General features: G+C 50.9%; 1 protein-coding gene across 2 annotated transcripts; it reads right to left on the reverse strand.

Moving 5' to 3' along the window:
• Positions 1–406: 406 nt before the first annotated feature.
• On the reverse strand, positions 407–19,496 carry TM9SF4 (transmembrane 9 superfamily member 4). Of its 2 annotated transcripts, XM_059827019.1 has the most exons (19): positions 19,407–19,496; positions 17,694–17,696; positions 12,420–12,533; positions 10,700–10,799; positions 10,114–10,282; positions 9,904–10,033; positions 8,764–8,887; positions 7,789–7,907; positions 7,552–7,663; positions 6,969–7,039; positions 6,403–6,535; positions 5,774–5,855; positions 5,600–5,675; positions 5,170–5,253; positions 4,793–4,968; positions 4,374–4,437; positions 3,662–3,781; positions 3,034–3,123; positions 407–2,648 (listed from the first exon to the last, which is right to left on the reverse strand). In XM_059827019.1, the coding sequence occupies exons 1-19, from the start codon at positions 19,494–19,496 to the stop codon at positions 2,499–2,501; spliced, it is 2,007 nt and encodes a 668-aa protein (XP_059683002.1). In that variant the 3' UTR covers positions 407–2,498. The 2 variants fall into 2 exon arrangements, with proteins under 2 accessions (XP_059683002.1, XP_059683001.1); XM_059827018.1 differs by lacking the exon at positions 17,694–17,696.
• Between the last annotated feature and the right edge of the window lie 1,506 nt (positions 19,497–21,002).

Raw genomic sequence — 21,002 nt, forward strand, 5'->3', positions numbered from 1 at the left:
CCTTCTTAACTGTACTCTCACCTCTGTTGCTCTAAAGCACCACGTATCTGCCCAACGCTCCCAGCCAGCAGCCACCCGACAGTCCTGCCACTCTATCCATTAGCGCTACGCAAGTCAAACAACGTATTTCGCACACGAGAGCCGAGTTGCTTAAGCGTCTTACCGAGTAGCACAGGAGAGCAGAACAGCGAGAAACAGATCCAAATGCCTTGACTGGTGGCGTTTTAATTACAATATACGGAAGTATACAGGACATGGCGCACTGGGAGAAACTTACTGCTCAGTCAAGTTTACCAGGGGAAAAAATATTACAAAGAAAACCGCAGTATATTCCAAGCTCTGCTTCTGATTGAAGCCATGTGCCAAAGGCCACGGGTGTGTCGAACAGGCTAAGTGTTATGAAAAGAAAATCCCAAGAGGTGGCTTAGGAGAACCCAGGAGAGCAGGACAACAGGACAATGGCAGATTTATTTACAATAGGACACAAAGAATACATACATTAATTAAAAATTACAAAGAATACAGAGAAAACACTTCAGGGAAGGGAGAGAAATCAATGCTGGCTGAGCCTCTCCACTGGGGCGGGGGCAGGAAAAAAAGAAAAAAAAAAAATCAATGAAAAAAATCTCAGAGAGGGATCTCAAATCAGAACTGACGCAGGACTCCACAGCACAGTTGGCTCGCACATCCCCTGCTCCCTTTTTCCATCCTTGATTCCTGGCTGATTGGACTTTGGCGTGACAGGTGGCTGAAGGAGCTGTTAGGCAAGGCTGGAAAGACTCCGTGCCAAGGAGTCAAGCCGCTCGGGAAGCCGGCTCCCCGCAGGGGGCACGGCCGTCGGTAACAGACACAGGTCCTTGTGTGGACCTGGTGGAAACGTGTGGCAATTGGGCATAAAAAAGCCCCAAAGCCCTCAAGGATGCACATCAGTGCTGGTAACCGGGAGGGCTTTGGACAGTTCTGGGTTGGAACCGTGTCACCTGCGGCAGCTGGTCATCTGGAGACCTTACTGCTTACTACAGCAAGAAGCAAAAGCAACATTTTCATAGATCTCACTAAAAAACCTCTCCCCTGTAGCCCTGACTGAATCCAGCTAGTCTGGGGATGGAGGGAGCCTTCCCTGTAATGTGGAACCTTTTTACTGGTAAGTATCATTAAAGTGACCAAAATAAAAAAAACTTTTAACCTCTTACAAAGAGCTTCCCATGGGCTGATTCAGGCATCAAGCCACAGAAGAAGAGGAGCCCGCTGCAGAAGAGCCCAAATCGGCTATCCCGGAGGGCTTGGACCGTTTTGTGGAGAAGAACAAAATACAGCTACGGGGCGCACACTTTTTCTGTTCCCTGGAGGTAGAGAATCTCAGAGGAGGAGAAAGGAGCAGCAAGAGCAGCTGGAGCACAGGGCAGGTAGCGAGACAGCCCGCTCCTGGCAGTGGGAGAACTCCTCGGGGACGCTCCCTCTGTCCCCAGCCCCTTCTGCATGGCCTGCACACACCTTGCGGCAGCACAGGCCCAATACTGCATCAGATTGCTTGGCACTACAGCAGCGGCGTCGCAGCCTTCTCTCCGCAGGGCTCTGCGCAATCCCAGTGGGGTTCCCGGGAAGGAATCCTGCCCCATTTCCTCACGTGGCTGGAGCAGAGCTGTCATCAGAACAAACCCTTGTAGTTACCTCGTGCATCCTCCCAGTCCTGTATTCTAGCACCAGCACAATCACGTCGCTTCCACCAGAATGTTATGTCCTGCTGCAGGTGGCTGCACCTTCCGAAAGGGAGGAAATCCCACCCTCCCTCAGCCCTTCCAGTGGAGGCATCCAAAGCGGCCCATGCTGTCCAAGGCCGGAGGGAGGAAGAAGCGATGTGAAGGTTGCAGTTCTCAAGCTCTCTCAGGGTGAAATTGCACTTCCCAGGCTCTGAATGGCACCGCCGTCAAACTGTAAACGAGCCGAAGCCAGGACTTCTGCGGTGAGAGCACGCCAGACTCTTGCTGGGTAAGCCTTTAGGCTCCTTTTATTTTGCCATAGTCAAGCTCCCTCTTCTGTGCAGACATGAAGGCAGGAAAGAAACGCAGTCTGTTTTTTGTCTGAAGAGTCTCCCTGAATCCTAGAGCACCCTAGGGGCTGGAAGAAAACGTTTTCACAAGTGTTTCCACTGCTGTCTCAAATCCATTCGTCATCAACATAAAAAAAAGAGGATGAATTAGCAAAAAGGGGGGTTTACTTATACAGAGGGATATTTCTCTGCTAAAAAACTCCCTCAAATATGGAACAGGATAATAAAGTTAAAATGTAAGGTATCTACAGACCCCTTTTCCCCCCAGAAGTAGCCCAGAATCCATGTACACTGTGCCAAAGTTACATTCCAAAATGAGGAGTTATTTATTTCTCGTCACTCTCCCACTGGGTTTTGTTTCCTTAAAAGAGTTGGGAGAAGATGTCCCCTTCATTCCCAGGAGGACACGCATTCAGAGGTGTCTACTTTCTGCTGGGTCTCCGCATCTTCAGTCTATTTTCACTGCGGCATAGATCTTCCGGACAAACATGTAGGCTGCATAGAAGCCAATAGTGCCCGTGAGGAGCCAGAAGGACAAGACCATAAGGGCGGTGTAGCCAAAGTAGAGTAAGGAGGGAATGAACTCAACAATATCCAGCTAAAACAGAAGAAGAGGAAAAAAGCAAGCAAAATCAAGTACAGCAGTAACACGAGTTAGCCCCTCAAACCAGCCAGCGCCCTCTACAAGGGGGCATTTGACAAAGGGAGCAAAGCCTCCACTCAATTCATTTTTGTCCAGCTGAAGAGAGATCCCCTTTGAGGTGGAGCTAGGCAACACCACTCCACACGGGTAACGCGGGCTGGGGCCTCGGGCACTTACAACCTTCTCTCCCCTCTGGAAGGGCCGTTAGCACCATTGGCTGCTGAGCTGCCTCGGGCTGGCACGGGGACACATTAGGACCAGGCAGCCCCACCATTTCCTTTCCCAAATCCACAATCTCCTCCAGAAAGGCGGCACTTTCATACAAGAGGAATAACAATACCTTGTTCACAAAGTAGAAGATGGCGTAGATGAGCACATAGAAGGCAGATCCTCCAGACACCAAGAAGGTCCTCCACCACCAGCGGTAATCCTGTCAGGGTAAAAAGCCCCATTATCCCACAGGCTTCCTTTTCCTGCATCACTGTCTCAGGGGAGCTGTCACCTTTCTGGGACAGGGAGCACAGCACCCATTTTCCTTCAAAGGAAAACCACAGTTTGGGGCTGGGGAACTATTTTGTCACAGAACTGTTTCCAAACAAAGAGGATGAAAAGCTGACAGTGAAGCAAAGCCAGGTCAGTGTCACAGCACCTGCCACCGAAGAACATGGCTCACCTCTGGCCCTGCATTTCATTTTGTATGTGGATGGAATGAAACAGTTTCTTTGGGAAGAGATGTCAGCTCAAAATACCCTGCTCCCACCATAATTTCTGGTATGAAACCACAGTTCCCAACCTAGCAGATAATCAAGTAGCTTCAATTCTCCTTGAAGTCAAGAGGCGTTAAGAGCAATCACGCTTGTGACGCTGGGCCACACTAGATTTCTGCTGAGCAGCAGCAATAATGTGACCTGTGCTTTTCCAGGAGCAAGTACCCTGAGCTACCAAAACTACAAATGCGGAAATCTCACCTCAGCACAAAGCTGGAAGTACACCATGACAATGCTGATTTGTGAGCACGATACCACCAGGATTATAAACACCAGGAAGAGAAAGCCGAAAAGGTAATAGAACTGGTTCTCCCAGATTGCCTGAAACAAAGACATGGCAGAAATTTATTTCCATGCTACTGTGATCAATCAGCGAACGTGACACTAATTTCTAGCGGGTAACCCATGGAAAAATGAGAAGCCCCTCAGCTTCACGTAGATGAAACCGCAGATCTAATGCGTTTCACAACATTACTTCAGAGGAATCAGGTTGCAAAAAGGTGCCCAAAGACAGCTCTGAGGTAGCTTGTTTGTCCCCCTCCGTCTCCCTAGCAATGGAACAGCAAATTCCTCCCCGTCCATGGAAAGTTAAAAATGGGCAGCAGCAGGAATGGCTCAGTGAACGTCTTAAGACCAGGACCCCTCCTTGACATAACGTTACAGTAAGCTTTCATCTTTACCACCATCCTTCAAATCACCAAGGAGTGTCCCATAGACATCTCCAGGTGTGACAGTCTGAAGAGACCCACAGCTCAGTGTTCTCCGGAAACAATACTGAACGGCCTGGAGGGAACCTGCTAGCCCCTTCAGTAAGTACGGGAATAGGAGGCTGCTCCAGCGGAAGCCCCCTCCCTTTCAAAAGCTTTGGCACAAGAGGAATCCTATTCAGGAGCAAAGCGGTTTAAATGCTTACACTGAAAATGAAGAACAGTTCAATGAACATAGCTCCAAAAGGCAGAATACCAGCCATGAGAATCCTATAGAGCGAGAAAGAAAAATCATAAGCAGCACAATATAAGTGTTCGGCCATTAAAAGTCCCCTGTAACCACCCAGAGCGCTCCTAGCAAAAGCCCTACAGCTCCAGATTACTAGAACAGATTTCACACAGTAAATGGCACAGCTGCTCTCACTGTTGAGCACGCACCACTTTTACAAGCACCAGTCATACCACATCAAAATTGTCAAGATTGTCTCCGATATCGCATTACTCAAGGAAACACACCTGCCATCTGTCTGTGTCCGGAGACCAGCAGAAGGTGATGTTCAGCAACCCAAGGAGACGGAAGGGAGGGGGCTTAACTCACCATATTTCCTAGACACTCATCACTCACCCAACAAATTTATTCATATACCACCTCTGCTCCGGGATCTGCCTGGGAATCTGATTTGTCCGTACAGGATTGTCATATGGCTGTTTGCGAAATCCAAAGTAGTAACCCAGGTAGACCAAGGGCAAGGAGATCCCAAACCACATGCAGAGCAAGGCCACCATGGTAGGGAAAGGCACCTGGAATCACACCGAGAGTCACAAAAGTGAGGCAGACAGCTCACCTGCCCCGGAGACTGAAGTCACCGGCCAGACCAACCCTCCAGTCAACCACTGCATTGACACCCAGATTTAGAAAGATACGGTGAAACTAAGCAAGCCCCTGACAGCCCAGCCACCCTCCTCCCGTCCAGCAGGCTCCAGGGTGAAGGTGGTACCTACCGCTCCAGAGGAGTGTTTCCCCCAGATGAAACAGTTCAGGACAAAGCAGATACCGAAGACGACACCCGGATACAGGGTAGCTGTCTGCAAGAGCAACCACAGGTTAAGAGAAAACATGTGAAGAATCAGCCAGATGTTTCCCTTTAATGACCCCCTTGCTGGGACAAGGCACACGTGGATGAAGCAACCCTTTTGCTGCAGCACTAGTACACAGCAGATGGGCTGTGGGGAGGATCTCAGACAATCCTCTTGCTTTACTGTAGTACGTGCTGTTCGCCCTTTCATGTAAAGCTACGAGGACTCAGTCCACACCAAACCTCTGCAGTACATCAGGGCTCTGTCCAGCTACCCACAAATACACGTGGAGTTTATCCACATATCTTGCCATCAGCAAACCTGGATCAACAGCACAGAACACCACAAGACTCACACAAAAGGCTCCCTTCTTCCATCGATGTCCTTTCAGAGTCCTGTACAAGCGGCCAGCAAAAAATCCGCCAAAGACCCTGGCCAGAAACAAGCCAAGACAAAGAAAATTAGTTTTCATTGCTGGCGAGAGGGAGAGGAGGGGCGGGCAGGACAGCACTGCAGTGGAGACACCTACCCCATGAACATGAAGAGAAAGCAGGCGGTAGTCATCAACGCACCCCGGCTGGAAGGCGACAGCATCCCCAGCATAGCAACAACTGCGGAGGGAAAAAAGGACAAAGACCAGCAGCTCTGACGTACGTGTGCTAGCCAGCATCTGGAGAACAGGGGCCCGTCCCACGTGCAGACCACAGCTGCCTGGAATCTCTGCCTTCTGCACAAACCTCACTTCCTTCAAAGCATAATGCACCCACAGCCTCCAGCGCTGGCCAGAGAGAGGAAGCCACAGCTTTGATCTCAAGCTACAGACCATGCTTTAGCCTCAGTTTCCCCAGAGATCTGAGCAGGTGCAGCTCAGAACGCAAGGCACACATGTGCAAAAGTCCCTCTATCACCCAGGGCTCGTATCTTGATAACAGGCGATATGAACACGAAAAGATGCCTTCAGCTGGGAAATGCTATCTAGCAACTCAGGAATGCTGAGCACAGGCCTACAGCCTCGATCAGCCCCGCAATAGAAAGCAGCCTCATGCGACTCCACTCAAGCTAAGGTGAGCATAGGTTGAAGTCAATGGGAGCTACAAATGCCCTTGAGCATCGTTCCTCTTCTCGTTACAGCCACACCATGCAACATGTGCCACTCACAGATGACGATCAGGATCATACAGAAGAGCTGAATTCCAGAACCCAGGAGAGAGCTGAGGATCATAGGATACTGCGGAGGCCTGAAGACATCTCCATGCACAAGTTTCCAACCAGATTCCTCCATAGTATCTTCCTGTAGCAACAAGAGGAAAAGAAGGTATTTAGATATGGTCTAACGGTGGAAATGAAGGTCCTACCACAGCCAGCCTAAGAGGTTAATTTCCCTGCATCCAGTTCTTCTCCAGAATTTTATCACTCTAGTTAAACTTCTTTCCTCTTGGACTTAAAACTGTTCAGACCTGAACTGCCAGTGCCAGGGCACACATTTACGGAACTGTCTGCAGTCATTACTTAGGTCTGAAGGCATCTGAACCGGTAATCTGCCGTTGTGCACAGAGAGCCAAAGGTGTCGTGACAGCATGTGACAGAACTGCCCCTCCCATCTTCAGGGCTCGCAGAAAAACAGGGGCAAGGAAAGAGACAATACATCCAAGTCTTCAGACTAGATCCCTCCTCATCTGTGCTTCCCTCCCTCTCTGATCCCAGCCCCAAGAACAAACACATACGATGTCATCTTCCTTGTTGTAGTTGGCAATGTCCTTCCGGAGAGTCCGGATGATGATCATGCTGAGAATACCTGAAAACAAGCAGAAACTGAGTTTACCTCAGAGGCTCCTACATGGCTGCGCTGCTCTCACGCTGTGCAACTACATGGCTCCCACCAATACACAGTTCTGGCTAGGAGAGGAAGCCTTGAATCATTAGCCATCCCCCCGCAGCCTTCAGCAAAGACAGAAACAAAACCCCAGGGAGTAGGGAAGGCAGTATTCCAGCAGGAATAGGGCACTGTGGCTTTCCTGTGGGTTTGGTTTTTTTTTTCCTTAAATATGGACATGCAAGATGTGCATTAACCGCATTCTACTCCCTCAGCCACCCCAGTCAGAGAGCAGAAGTGGGTGACTGCCTGACCCCGCGGGGCGCTGCCCGAACTGGGAGGTTTTATGTGCTAATGTTCGTTTCCTGCCCCTTCTGATCAGGTTCAGACACGGCCACATTCTCCTTGAGCCACCGACAGCTGAGGCTTAAAGAAAGTTCCCTGCAGATTAATTGTGAAGCCTTCTTCACCCCACACATCTCACTCACACTCACCTGAAAGGAAAAAGACGACCACAACCGAGTTAATGATAGAAAACCAATGAATCTGCACGTCACTCATGGTCAGGTAGGTGTCCCAGCGGGAAGCCCATTTAATGTCACTTTCCTGAAAGAACAGGAAAGTTCTTCTCATACCAGCACATTCCCAATGCCTTTTACAACAGACACTTGGAGCACCAACTGCCAGCCAGGAGCAGTGAGCTGCCAGCCAGCTTCCCATTACTCCCTCACCTCCCAGTGCACAGAGTAGGTGAAGAGCAACTGGTTCTCTTTAGAAGGATCTATTTCCTGAGGGGCAGAGCCTGTAGCTTCGGGCAGGGTGCACATACTCTTCTCATCAGCCTTCAAATCTGTAAGGGAAAACACGGCACATGCTAGGTCAGCCCTTCCCTTGAGGCGCCACCTCTCCCACTGATCATCCTGGCCCCAGGTACCCTTAGGGCACCGGGCTGCAATTACTCCAAATACTGCAGGGGAAGCACTCATTCCTTTCTCACCTGTTTTGCAGTTTGCAAAACTATTCTTCTGATCAGAAGTGGAGCACCATTAACAAACTTTAAGGAAAGCTATGCACAGGGCCTTCCTTAACTGGAAGGATAAAAGCCAGAGGCTCTGAAGCCAAGGATCTAGATGATGAACAAATCTCCTATTCCACATGATATACTGAGAAACAAGACCTCTCCAACAGAGCCTGCTGCTGCCAGAGGAGAGTTGCACGGGATGATACACATGATGAGTGAGCAACTTCCCTTCAAGACACCTGTTTCATGTTGGGCTCACCGAGGTAGGAGTGTTTTCCCCCTAACCATTATTTTTAACATTCAATCCCTCTAGAACCGTTCCAGACATTCTGGGGGTCTCTGAACTAGCACATAGCGTCCCAGCGGGAGAGATCTGGGCCACAAGAAGAGCTAGAGGCCATGCATACTTCATGCTAGATGACACAGTGCAAAAAACCCCAACCCCCAAACTCCAATCTTTTCATATGAATTAATTTTCCATGGGTTGCATTGCAAGCGGATCTCTCTATTTTTGGTACTTCCTTAATAACAAAGGGGTTTACTGTTCTTCTAATTCAGACTCCCTCATCTCTGTGCCCAGAGACCGTAACAGAAGCAACAACTGGCACCCTGATACATCAGTGGCGTTCAACTCTTGGCCCTGCAAGAGATTCTTCTCCCTTGCTCCCTCCCCTGAGTCTCTCACCTTCTAGTTTAATACTTTGGGGAATCACTTCAAAGCGCACAACCCTGTAGGTGGGCTCCTGGTTCTCTTCCACATCCTCTCTGTGGTAGTAAAGGATGAAGGAGAGGTGGTTGTGCAGGTAGAACTAAAACAGATTGACATTAAATAAAATGTTAGCACCCCAAGGGAGGAACAGACCAAGTTTAGAAGCAACACCTGCAGAAAGCAGCTTCGGTGCAGAAAACTAAAGACTCCAACTGTTCCCAGATGCCTTGTGCTACAGAGCAAGATCAGGCTAACACATTCCAAGCCTAAAAGAACAAGAGGAGAGATGTTGAAAAGCTAACACCTCAACCATTCCAAGCATCAGGGACAATGTTTCGGTCTATTTCTGGCCTGGAAAATATCATTCTCTCTCACATTTCAACCATCCATTCAGTGACAGCAGAATCACCAAATTTAGGTTTGAAAGACCTCAGTGGCTACAAGCCCGAGTTTCCTGCCTGCTGCTTCTACCAGGCAGACGTACGTTACCCAGACCCCGTGGGGGCCCACAGCTGTCCTAAGCTTGTGCTGTCAGAAGGCTCTTACATCACCTGTTACATGAGCAAAGTACAGCGACTCCACGCTGGCACAGCAGTTCATCCGTAAGAACTTAGGCTCAAGCGATCAGAGCTGCGTGTGCAACTGAACACTTGAGTGTGATAAAGAGATGCGGCTGTTAAGTCAAACAGCTAATCTTTCGGCATGCAGTCATGGAAAATATCTCCAGGAATACACATGCTAAGTTTCCATTTGCAAACTTAAGCAGCTTTTCCTCCAATAAACACTTGACTTTTTTTTTTTAAATACAAGAAGCTCCAAGTTCATCAAAGATTAGCTGGCCTTTGGGGTACGCTGCCTTTGTTCTGCTGAGGGGAAACCACTGCATGAGGTTGTCCATTATACGGCAAGTCAAAGCTAGGACTCCTGGCTATCATACCAGTAGTCCAACACCCACCCCCTTCTTCCAATAAGAGACCTCTCTCTCATATTTCCACTCTTCATAAAACCTTCTGGTTGCATTCCCAATTCTGATACTCTCTGGTAGGCTTCTAACCCCCTCTGACAGACACCCAGATCTCCTCCGGGCACCCCACAGACAGCATCTGGGTTCTCTACCTTGTTACCGTCCATAAACCCAAGCCTGTATCCATGCTCGAACTGCACATCCTTCTCCTTCTTCTTCTCCTCTTCCTCACGATTGGAATAAAACTCCAGCCGTGTTGCCACAGGGAGGTTATCAGCAATGCTGAAAACACAGATTTCGCATGAAAGTTGTCCACAACACAGAACCCCCACTGACACAGACCCATGCTCGAGATGACTCACAGATGGACATAGTAATCTTCCCTGATCCGCTCGGCGATCAGCTTGCTCTGCTCCACTGTCAGAATGACTGGCTTATTGGGAAAGTTGCACAGAACTTCACATTTCTTCTCCACATTCATGGAAACCTGGAAAGGTGTATTTACAATTCGGTCCCCCCGAAGAACCTCACCTGGAAAACAGAAAATAAGGGCAGGGTTGAAGACTGCCAGGCTTCTCGCCACTGATCCTGCCACCAGGTTGGCAGCGCACTATACAGCTGGAATGATGACAGCAAGTCTCCTTCGTTACCACGGATGCAAGGATAAGATGGAAGGACAATGTAGTTATTTTGTTGGAAGTATCAAGCTCTACTTATGAAGCAGGTTACATGCCCTCTTTCAGGAAAGGCATTTCCTCTTTCCAATATATGGACATCCTAGTTTGCAAACAGCCAGCACATAACAAATTAGAGGAAGCAGGCTCTCCACAAACAGTTTATCAGAGATGACATTTGCAATTGCTTTTACTCCTGGAAACACAGCCTCACACAGTTCATAAACGGCAGCCCACTTACTGCTGGGGAACATGCTGTTCAGCAGATACGTACCGAGATTCTCAGCCTTGTATGTTATCTTGGTGGGGTGGCAGAAGGGCAACGAGTAGTACTCATAGGGTAGCTGGGTTCGCGAGCTGGTGAGCTTCACAGCCTGGAGGAAGAACGGAAGGATTATCCCCATGAAAGAACTCAGTTTCCTGTCCTCTCAGCATCAGCCAGAAGCTGAAGCTCACTTCAAGACACCTCCCATAAAGCTCACTTTTGGAAGCTGTTATATTAAAAAAAAAAAAAAAGAGAGACAGATGTCCCTGGGGGAGCTCCAGCTTTCTTTCCTTTTGCACAATTCCTAGTTGGACATTCTCTACACTACGATTTAGTAGCAATTCATTCACAAACAGAGAAACACTTGAAGAAAGAAGCATGGTGGGTTGGTTTCACAAATTTATGACTCAGTGGAGTCCTAAGAAGCAACAAAGACCTCAAAAAAGATTCAAGAGTCACATTTCATACAAGACTGCAGTTATTTCCTAAAAAAAAATTCATGTCACACTGGACCTAGAGGTCTGAAGAGTTCAGCAATTTTTATCTCTGTAAGGAAAGCCGGAGAGCCATCAAAATGGGAAGACAACGGATGGTGACAAAACCCAAATATTTCTGGAGAGTTCCCACAAACCCCATGGCGCAAGGGAAGTGCAGAGACATACCACGATAGCCAAGGCCACAGTTGCTCTAAAAAACAGAAGTGTTTTGTAATGCCGCCAAGCTCATTTATTGGAAGAGCACTGGCAAACACGTTGACTTGTCTTATCACTTGAGGAAGCATTTGGCTCATGAAATCCCTTTGAGAACAGCCATTCCAATGCCCCCTTCTCCTGGGAACCTTACAGTAGCCACAGGCAAGTCTCATTTGCTTAAAAATAGCCTATGTCTGGCGGCCTGTGGCCAAAGAGAAAATTGTGTTGTGCTTCAGTGGGAGCAGCCAACCTCAGCACCCCCAAGGGTGCTGGATTTTGCTGAGACAGAGGCCACAGCTTTAGAAAAATAAATGAAATGGGCTATAAAATGCTGATGTCTGGAAACAAAGCCTGGCTTCCTCCTGTACGGGTGAAGCAGTTCCATCAGTCACTACCAGCAATACTGGACAGGAACAGCTCTTCAGCAAGCCTGGGCTGTAAGATCTGCAACAGTCAAGGACAAATGCCTGCACTTGGAAAGGGCTTATCATGGATTTCACTTGACTTGAAGACACAACATGAGCAAACTGGGTAGAAGAGAAAATTGAAAAGGTCTGATTCAAACCACTTCTTTATTCTACCATTCAGCTACCACCTAAAGGCCCACCCTCTATAAGCACTTTGAGAATCAGTATAACGCTGGAGAAAAATCTCTGATTAAATTCACTTCAAGGCTACAGTGAGAAAGAGGGCTCTTTTCCCAAATAGAGCAACATCTTGAGGACTTTGGTACAACTGCTGAAGGAATTTGGTAGAAGACATCAGAAGCAAGAAAGAGAATGATGTTGCGAACTGCAGGGTAAGATGATGACAGTCACCACTTGAGGGCTGCTTATCCCCAACACCCTACACTAATGTTGTGAAAAAGAGAAAATATCTGCCCCCAAAATTTTAGTCACAAATTCCCCAAATCCCCACAATCCCCATATTTGACTTTCTAGTCCCACTTAGCTGCTGTGATATAAAGAAGGAAAAAAAACAAAACACAAGAAAACCCCAAACAAACAGCCTAACAGCTCCATCTAAGTTCATCCTACCTTTATTTCTACAGGATCATTGCGGTGGAAGTTGATAGGAGCCACACCAGGTACATAGAAAGAGTCTGTACTGTGCAGCAACAACAGCAAGACCAACATATATCTTAGCCTTTCCTGCAAAAAGGAGAAGAAATATTAAAATACAACAAAAACATGAGAACAACAACAGAGAAGGGCAACAACGCTGAAAGTGTTCATCCCATGCATTAGAAAGGCTGTACAGTCAGGTGATTAAACACAAATTAAATTCAGGAAAGCTGTTTTTAACTTTGTTTTGTGACTCTCGTCACGTCACTCTCCACTCTGTGTGTCTCTGTCTCTTCATCTGCAATTAGGAACACATTGGCTTTGCTCAACCACAAGAAAAATGCACTTCTTATCTGTAACACGCTTCATCTAGCAGGCTGTCATCTGACTTTTTCTACTCCCCTCCATCTAACACCCCTGTGTTAGAAAACTCTATGGGTTACTGGAGAAGAGGGCTGTAGCCCTGGCACTGGATTTCTGTCAGCTCTGCACATCAGGAGTTACCCTGTAGCTGCTTATGGACTGATGCTCATGTGCTGCTACCTGTAGTGGAGTAGTTAGTGTAGGGTAAGGTCTGACACCAAATTAACCGCCTCCTGCATCCAAAGGGATGGTCGCATCACCGCTCCCTCCTATTCCACTCTTCCTTCCTCACTCCTCTGGGCCACAACACAGCTCAGTAACACTGCAAAGAAGTTTTCACCCCTTTTTCAGGGAGCGGAGAGACGGGTCAGGCTGGAAGGTTCAATCAGTTCCACAGGGGCTCCAACACAAACCAGACCCCGTACAAAGGCAGCGGCAGCAAATCTTTTAATGGGCTTTACTGCTCCCTCAGCCCCTACCATTACCTCAGGTAACCCAGCCCAGCTCAAGCATGAGCAGAATCACAGAATCACTAAGGTCAGAAAAGACCTGTAAGATCATCAAGTCCAACCACCACCCCAACCCCACCATGCCCACTAAACCATGTCCCGCAGTGCCACGTCCACACGTTCCTTGAACACCTCCAGTGATGGTGACTCCACCACCTCCCTGGGCAGCCTCTTCCAGGGCTTCACCACTCTCTCAGGAAAGACATTTTTCCTAATATCCAGCGTAAACCTCCCCTGGTGCAACTTGAGGCCATTTCCTCTTGTCCTTCACTTGTCACTTGGGAGAAGAGACCAACACCCACCTCACCACAACTCCCTTTCAGGCAGTTGTAGAGAGAGATAAGGTTCTCCCCTCAGCCTCCTCTTCTCCAGACTGAACAACCCCAGCTCCCTCAGCCGCTCCTCATCAGACTTGTGCTCCAGACCCCTCACCAGCTCCGTCGCCCTTCTCTGGACACACTCCAGCACCTCAATGTCCTTCTTGTAGTGAGGGGTCCAAAATCGAACACAGGATTCGAGGTGTGGCCTCACCGGCGCCGAGTACAGGGGCACAGCAGGAAGGTTGTGAAATGAAAATTGAGCTTTAAAGAGTATTAGACAGCAGCAGCTTGGCTGGATTAGAATATCAACTCAAGTATAATCTCATTGTATTACTAGCTTTAGCCCATTCTCCTAAATTCCCTGCATGTACTGCACCATTGGAAAACCACACAAAACCCGGAATCTGGTTTGAGACAACTCTCGAGCTAATGCTGCAGTGATAATAAACCCAGGTGCTGCCTTCCCCTGCACGTCCTTGGCAGGGCAGGCAGAGTCGGTCTCCGCGACCTACTGCCCGTCCACCTACAAACAGCAGCTCTGCAATCGGGGTGGGGAGACAAATATAGAAGGGAAAAGGGAGAGGAAAAGTGAGATGGGCTTGGCCTGAAACGAGCCACCACCAAGCTGGTGCCTGCTCTGGCTCAGCAGGGCCTGGGGTTCAGCACTACCCTCCCACCAACTAACACCGTCTGGGCAGGCCGTGAAGGAATTAAATACAAGGCCAGCTTGCGGATACAAGCCGGACACCACGGGCAGCAGAGGAGAAAGCACACCGAGCTCCAGGCTCCCAGCAGCCGCCCGCAGAGCCTGTCCCAAACGGCCAGCCCCAGCACGGCTTCTCCCCGTTGGCAGCGATCCATGGGGAAGGCGGAGGGGAGCTGGGATCCGGGACCCAGAGAGCGGCTGGCAGGAGCTCTGGGCGCAGACACAGACCCCAGGGCACTGGCACTGCCAACAGCACCGCTCCTCCTGGCTGGAAGGGGCAGGCTGCCACGCTGCTGCAGCCACAACGTCTTCCTCAGCGCGGCACTGGAGCACAGCCAGCATGCCCACAACGCCAGAGGAAACATTCGACAGCTTCACGTTCACAAGCCAGGTGTGGGCAAACAGCAGCTCTATCACAGGGATCCTTCATCAGGTCAGGGAAAAAAATAAAAATAAAAAAGGATAATCTGAGTTTATTGGGGCCACACAGCCTTCCTCACCTTCCTTTTGCCTTATTCTGACACTAGTAAGGTACGTTTGGCCCAGACACCAGTGAGGGTCAATAGAGCATCCAGAATTACTAGTACCGAGCAGGATGAATAAAGTCATAAATATTTGGGGTTTTTAAACCTAAAATGTATTTAAGATGCAAATGCTAGGAACCTACATAAAACGTGCTAATACTAAACTACCTTTTTTGCTTAGAAGGAAGATTATCAGATCTGTTCTAAGCACAGCTTAATGCAGTTAGAGGAGGCAAAAAGCCTCATCTGGAAAACAACCGGGAAGCACTCTTTTTAAAGTTGCTTGGGCTTCAATGTTGATCTAGCCTGAAACAATGTTGGGTTTGTTTTCTGTGCTTCACTAAATTTTGCCTTCTCCAATCTTGTAAGAGTGCTCTGTGACTCTCGGGTAGGAAAAGGTCTCCCAGGCAGGTGAAGCACTGGAAGGAAACAGCACTCTGTCCTACATCGCGCTCTACAGCAGCCAGCAACCTGTAGCAATTATCTCGCTTCGTTTGTCACTGACGCACCAGACATACATAGCACAATATTACTTAATAAAACCCAAAACCACACCGGTGCCATCCTTGCCCTGAAGAGCTTGCAAGATGACAAGGACAGAACTTTGGAAGATGCTCAGGAGACATGCAAGCACACAGAAGATGAAATTTTTGATGACACCTTTGGCAGAAATCAGGGTCTTTGCACACAGATGACGATGACTCAGGCAGCACCAGGCAATGGAAAAGACAAGAGGGGGACTATGGAAAGCCTTGCCAGGAAAAAACATTTGGTAGCAAGAAATGGGAACGCTGCTATGCAACAGGTGGGGGGAGCTTTGGAAGTGAAATCTGAAGGAAATGCCCGGTACAGGCTCCTAACCCAGCTCATGGCCGGCAGAGCACGTGCAGGCTGATGCCAGGAGCCTCTCTTATCAGGATCTTTGCTTTCGTATTGACAGATGTGCTTCATCTTCTCCAAACAAAGGCAGCAGCTTAGCAATGACAACACAGACACACGCCAAAACATCTGCATAACTCATGGGCCTGGCCAGGCGATCATCTCATTTGGGAAATGCCTGCAAGCTAAGTTATCTCCTATGCTAGGTCAAAACTTGCAGGACGGAGCTCTGCTTTAGTTTGGTCACGGAGCCCTGGTGAGGCACAGACTTCCAGCAGACAGGAGACACTGCCTTCGCGGCCTTTACCAATTATTTCCATTTCAAAACACATGCAGGAAAAAAATCTCTCAGGCGACAGTCCTGCATCTGAGGTGTCAGGAAATCGTACAACGAAGCAACAAGTAGCACAACAAATATGCACAACTCCAAATCAAGAAAAACCCAGCTGCACGTAGGCAAAAATAATTTGGATTGATTACGCCTTATTATTTTACTCTACGCGTACATGAAGAAACACAATTGCAAGAGACCGTTTCTTAGGAGAATATGACCTAAATAAGAGAAATAACTGCACAATCAACCCCTCCTGCCCCCGTCCCCCAAATCACAGCCCCTGGTGAGAAGCACTACTCACACTGAAGTGATCCATCACATGCAAAAACCTGCTGAAGGAAAGCAAACCTCCTTCTCTCCAAAAAGAAAAAAAAAAAATCTATTTCAAATGTCACTATATTCCTTCTGCACACAGGACCCCGAGAGAAGTCACACCCAGATTTCTCTCTCGCACCAGCGGAAAGTAGCCTGGGGAAATCACAGCATGAGCCAAGGCAGGGAGCCAAGGCAGGGAGCGTCACCTCGGGAACACCTGGCACGGCGCAGGCACCACCAGCACCGCTGCACCAACAACCCCTCCAGCAGTGGCATCAGCCGCTCCCCCCATCGCCACATAACTCGGCACGCCCGTCCTCTAAGGGCAACAGCAACTATCCTGAAGTCTGTGGGATCTCTCTTGAAAGATTTTGAAGATCCATTCCTGTAATTAACTTTAGAATGAAGCACTTAGCTGTAAGAATAAATCAACTCAAACCTTCCTTGCAGCCATTCTAACGGTATTCCTTGTCCTGTGCGCAGCAGCGAGAACAGAAGTTCGCACACAAACCCTCTCCGAGAAGGTATTTGTGGAGAATTATCACTAGACTTGGTATTTGCAAACAATTCCAGGACACAGTTTCTCCAATTTATCTCGTTTAGAAAGACTTAAACAATACTGCCATTTTCTGCGAATTCACAAAAGGTTTACAAAACACGCTGCCAAAGCAGAGGAATTGTTTAGCTAAACCCCAGCCTGACCAAGCGTGAGGAGACCCCACAACGTGCATTTAGGCCATTACCACGCACACGCATGTGCTTCCCTACGGCTTGCGGTCCCTGAAGCTTCCACTGCCAGAGCCTGAACTCCAACATTTATTTAAGGGAAAGGGAAAACAGAAGCCGACAAGCAGCTGTTCCCTGTGGCACTCTTCCAGCACGCTCTAGCGTAACCCAGAGGGCCCACAGTCGGGCCATTCGCGTCCAGGACATCCCTGCCCAGGTTATTGGCAAGCGTTTTCTACAGACTGGCAACTTGAAGAAACCTTCAAGCAGCAGCAATTTCAAGCATTCTGCTAATAGGGCTGATACTGTACCAGGGCTGGTTTAGGTCTTACAGTTTCATGATCCACGTATGAACATATAATACTTCACAATAAACTTAAGAACGCAATATAGTATTTGCTCAAAGAGAGGAAAAGGAAGTAGGACACGACAACGATGGACATCATATGAACGAGTCGATGGACATCGTCCCATTTCTTTTCCACAGAGAAGGGCAGGAGGGACATCAAACAGCCATAACCAAGAGCTTTTAACTTTTAAAGACAGTTTCAAAGAAAAACAGGGAAAACACAACCTAAGCAGAGCCATTTGTCCAGCTGGACTCACAAAGCTCTGATATCCTGTTCTACTTACCGGAACTTTTTAATATGGTGACAGAAAGGGAGGAAAGACATAACCCACTCTTCATGGGAGGAAAAAAAAAATCCACATGTAACAGAACAAACTGAAGCTCTCTCCCACATGTAGCATTTATTCTACCCTCAGGCATATGAACAGGACAGGCACAGTGCTAACGGCACCTGCTCTTCACCCCCTCCGAGGTGCCAGCCTGACACTCGCTCCCCTTTTCCGAGGGCTGCCTCGGTAGATGTTCTCGACCACTGTTCGGACAAGCTCATCTTTATTGCATCTCTGCCCAGCTCACCCTTGCACTCGGAGGAGCCACTGAAAGCCTTTCGAAAGGAGACAAGTGCTGCATTCACATTGATTTCAGAGAGCTCCTTTGACACCAGGAGAGCTGTTAGCAGTCTTCTCTGCTTTTCATAAAAGAGAAGGCTACAAGGAAATTCCCAGTAGGACCATCTTCAGCTCTCAAAGCCAGCTCAGACACTCCCTCCTCCCTGCCTGGGAGACAGCCAGCAGAGTATGAAGATGCTTAAAGCAAAGTAAATTAAAACCTCCGCTCTTCCAATCTCCCTTCCAGTTTCTGCCAATCTTTACGCTACATGAGTCACCTCACATCCCCCGCCCTGGCCAACAGCGACCTTTGTATCAGCACACATCACTTATTCATACAGCTGTTCTTGCCACACATTCTCAAGAAAATATCCTTCTATGAAAGCGAGGAGGAAAATCCATTTTTCTACTGCAAGACTTCAGGCAGATAACTAACGTCTCAGCAGCTCGTTTTCTGCTCCGTGAGGTGGCACCGATGCTCGCCTACCTTACCAAATTCCCACCAGAAACATCTTCAGCTCTCCAGGGATTCAGGGAAGAGCTCAGTAAGAGGGACCTCGAGAGGCGGGGAGGCAAAGCGGCTGCTCGCGCCCCAACCCGACAGTCGCTGTCACACACTCGTGAAAACCTCACACAATGCAACAGCCTCTTTACTCGGCATCAGCACCGGGTTCAGGCCAACGCCTCCCTCCGAGAGAGCCGCACGGGGATGAAACGGATGGCCGGTGCTCCTCACAACCGGGACCGCCCAAAGCCTCGGCTCAGGCCGCGGCCGTGCGCCCCGGCAGAGCCCCCCGGCCCGGGCCCGCGTCCCTCCTGCCCAGACAACGCCGTCGATCGTGGAAACGGAGCCAGTTTCGCTGCCGAGGGAGCGCGGGGCTGGCGGGGCCGGGACCCGCTGCGCGCCGCTGGGCCCGGCGGGCGCGGAGCACCCGCTCTGCCCCGCCCCGCTCGCCCCTGCCCTCCCCCGGTGACACCGCCAGCCGCCGCCCGGGCCGCGGGGCACCCCCGGGGAGACGCGGGACGGCTACAAGGCCCCAGGCGGAACCGGGGAGCCTTCCCCGGCCAGGGGCCGGCGCAGCCCACGGGGTCGGGGCGAGGGGAGGCGCGGGGACCGGCGGGGCTGCGGGCCGGGCGCCGCGTCCCTCCCAGCGCGGTGCAGGCCCGACCCGGAGCCCCCTCACAGCGCCCCGCGCCGGGGCCGCCCCCGGGCCGCGCCGCCTGCCCGCGCCCGGCCGAGGCCGAGGAGGAGGAGGAGGCGGGCGGGACGCGGGGCCGCACCGGGGCCGGGCCGGACCCCGCCGGCCGCTCGGGCCGCCGCACTCACCATCGCCGCCGACGCCGCCATCTTGGATCCACGTGTCGGGGCGGACGTCAGCGGAAGCGGCGCGCGGTTGGCTGCGGGGCTTATCGCCATGGCGACAGCGGCCTCGGCGGGCCGGGCTGGGCTGGACGGCGGAGCTCCGTGCTGCCGGTGCAGCCGGCGCCGGGGCCGGACCGAGCCCAGCCTTAGCCCTGCTGCCGGGCGGGCCGGGCCGGGGGCCGCCGCTCCGCTCCCCAGCGGGTCTTCGGCCCTCGCGGAGCCGGCCGAGGTGGGGGGGGGCGGCCCGGCCCGCACCGCCATCTTTGCTGAGGGCAGCGGCCTTCGCGCGGGGGGCGGGCGCGACGCCGCGGGCGCCACGTTCGGTGCGGGCGCTGAGGCGGCGGGGCTGGGAGGCCCGGAACGGCCCGGTCCCTCCGGTCCGACCACCGCCGGTCCGACCACCCCCGGTCCGCGGGCCCGTCCGGACCTGCGGGCCTGCTCCGGGGGGCGCCGCGGGCCGCCGGCCCCGCCCCATCCGCCTCCCCCCGCGCCCGGGCTGGGGAAGGTGAGGAAAGGCCGGAAGACGAGAGGTTGATAAATACTTTACCGACCACAAAAGAAGCTTCCAAAGCTGATAATATAAAAGCACAGAAGCAACGGTGTTTGCCCCTTTGTAGGAGGAAAACAGACCCACAGGCCCAGAAGCTCCCTGCTGTAAGGCGTACGGGGCAATCTTAAAAAAATACTACTTCCTCCTTTTCCCCAAATAACCCATCATTAAATACTAAAAATAAACAACGACATAAACCGAGTGTGCGAGGAAGGCCGGGCTCGTCGCCAGTGCTGCACGTGCCCCAGCAGATGTGAAATCACGCCTGCGAGCGGAGCGGTGGGGCTTTGCCACGGGGAGAGGGGCCGGGGCGGCCCTCGGCTCCCGAAGTTCCTCCTAAGGCAAGCTGGGGCGATCCCTCCAGGGACGGCCTTGTAAAGGACCATCTATGTCTGTCCGTACCCTGCGGCACGCGCTGCCCACCTCGCTGGCACAGCCTCACCCGAACTCGCGCTCTGCAGCGGGGGGACCACGAAAAATACTTAGGAAGGAAATCCGGGAGGGCGAGGAGAGAGACATGTTTCTGTGACACTTGACATTCAAAACCCAGGATCCTGCATCGAGGATGAGCCGACGTGCAGCTTCGCAGCATGCCCAGGTGGGAATCCACTGGGATTTCCCTGACACACAGGGACCGGGGGGCGTGGGTGCTGCACAGCACGCCTGGAGCGGAATGGCATTTTGCCGAGGCCATCGCAGCTAAACCACCTACTTCTGCAAAACAGCCTGATAAGATCTCAGAAGGCTTAAAAAAAAAATAAATGTTTTTTTTTTTCTTTGTGGTTGAACAGACCTGACCCTGTCCCTCCTTGCGTGGTGCTGCTGGCGCAGACAACCACCGTCCAGCCGGCACTTCCCGGAGCAGCTGCCTCGCGGGCACTCAGGTGTGTGTGAAAGGCACAAGGTACGGCCCCGTGTCGCTTCTCCCTCCGTCTGGCAGCCCCAGAGGGCTGGCCTGAGCACGGCTTCCTCCTGCCCACGCTTCCAGCCCAGCCACACCAGGAAGGCTC

The sequence above is a fragment of the Gavia stellata genome, chromosome 20, assembly GCF_030936135.1.
Source record: "Gavia stellata isolate bGavSte3 chromosome 20, bGavSte3.hap2, whole genome shotgun sequence".
NCBI classification, from domain to species: domain Eukaryota; kingdom Metazoa; phylum Chordata; class Aves; order Gaviiformes; family Gaviidae; genus Gavia; species Gavia stellata.

Excerpts from the sequence above, each read along its gene's own strand:
- TM9SF4 (XM_059827019.1), bottom strand. The coding sequence starts at position 19,496 with ATGGCGATAAGCCCCGCAGCCAACCGCGCGCCGCTTCCGCTGACGTCC. Across the intron at positions 8,888-9,903 it reads GGTTTATGGACGGTAACAAG|TTCTACCTGCACAACCACCT; the intron begins GTAGAGAACCCA and ends AATCTGTTTTAG. Across the intron at positions 7,040-7,551 it reads GGTCGTCTTTTTCCTTTCAG|GTATTCTCAGCATGATCATC; the intron begins GTGAGTGTGAGT and ends GCTTGTTTTCAG.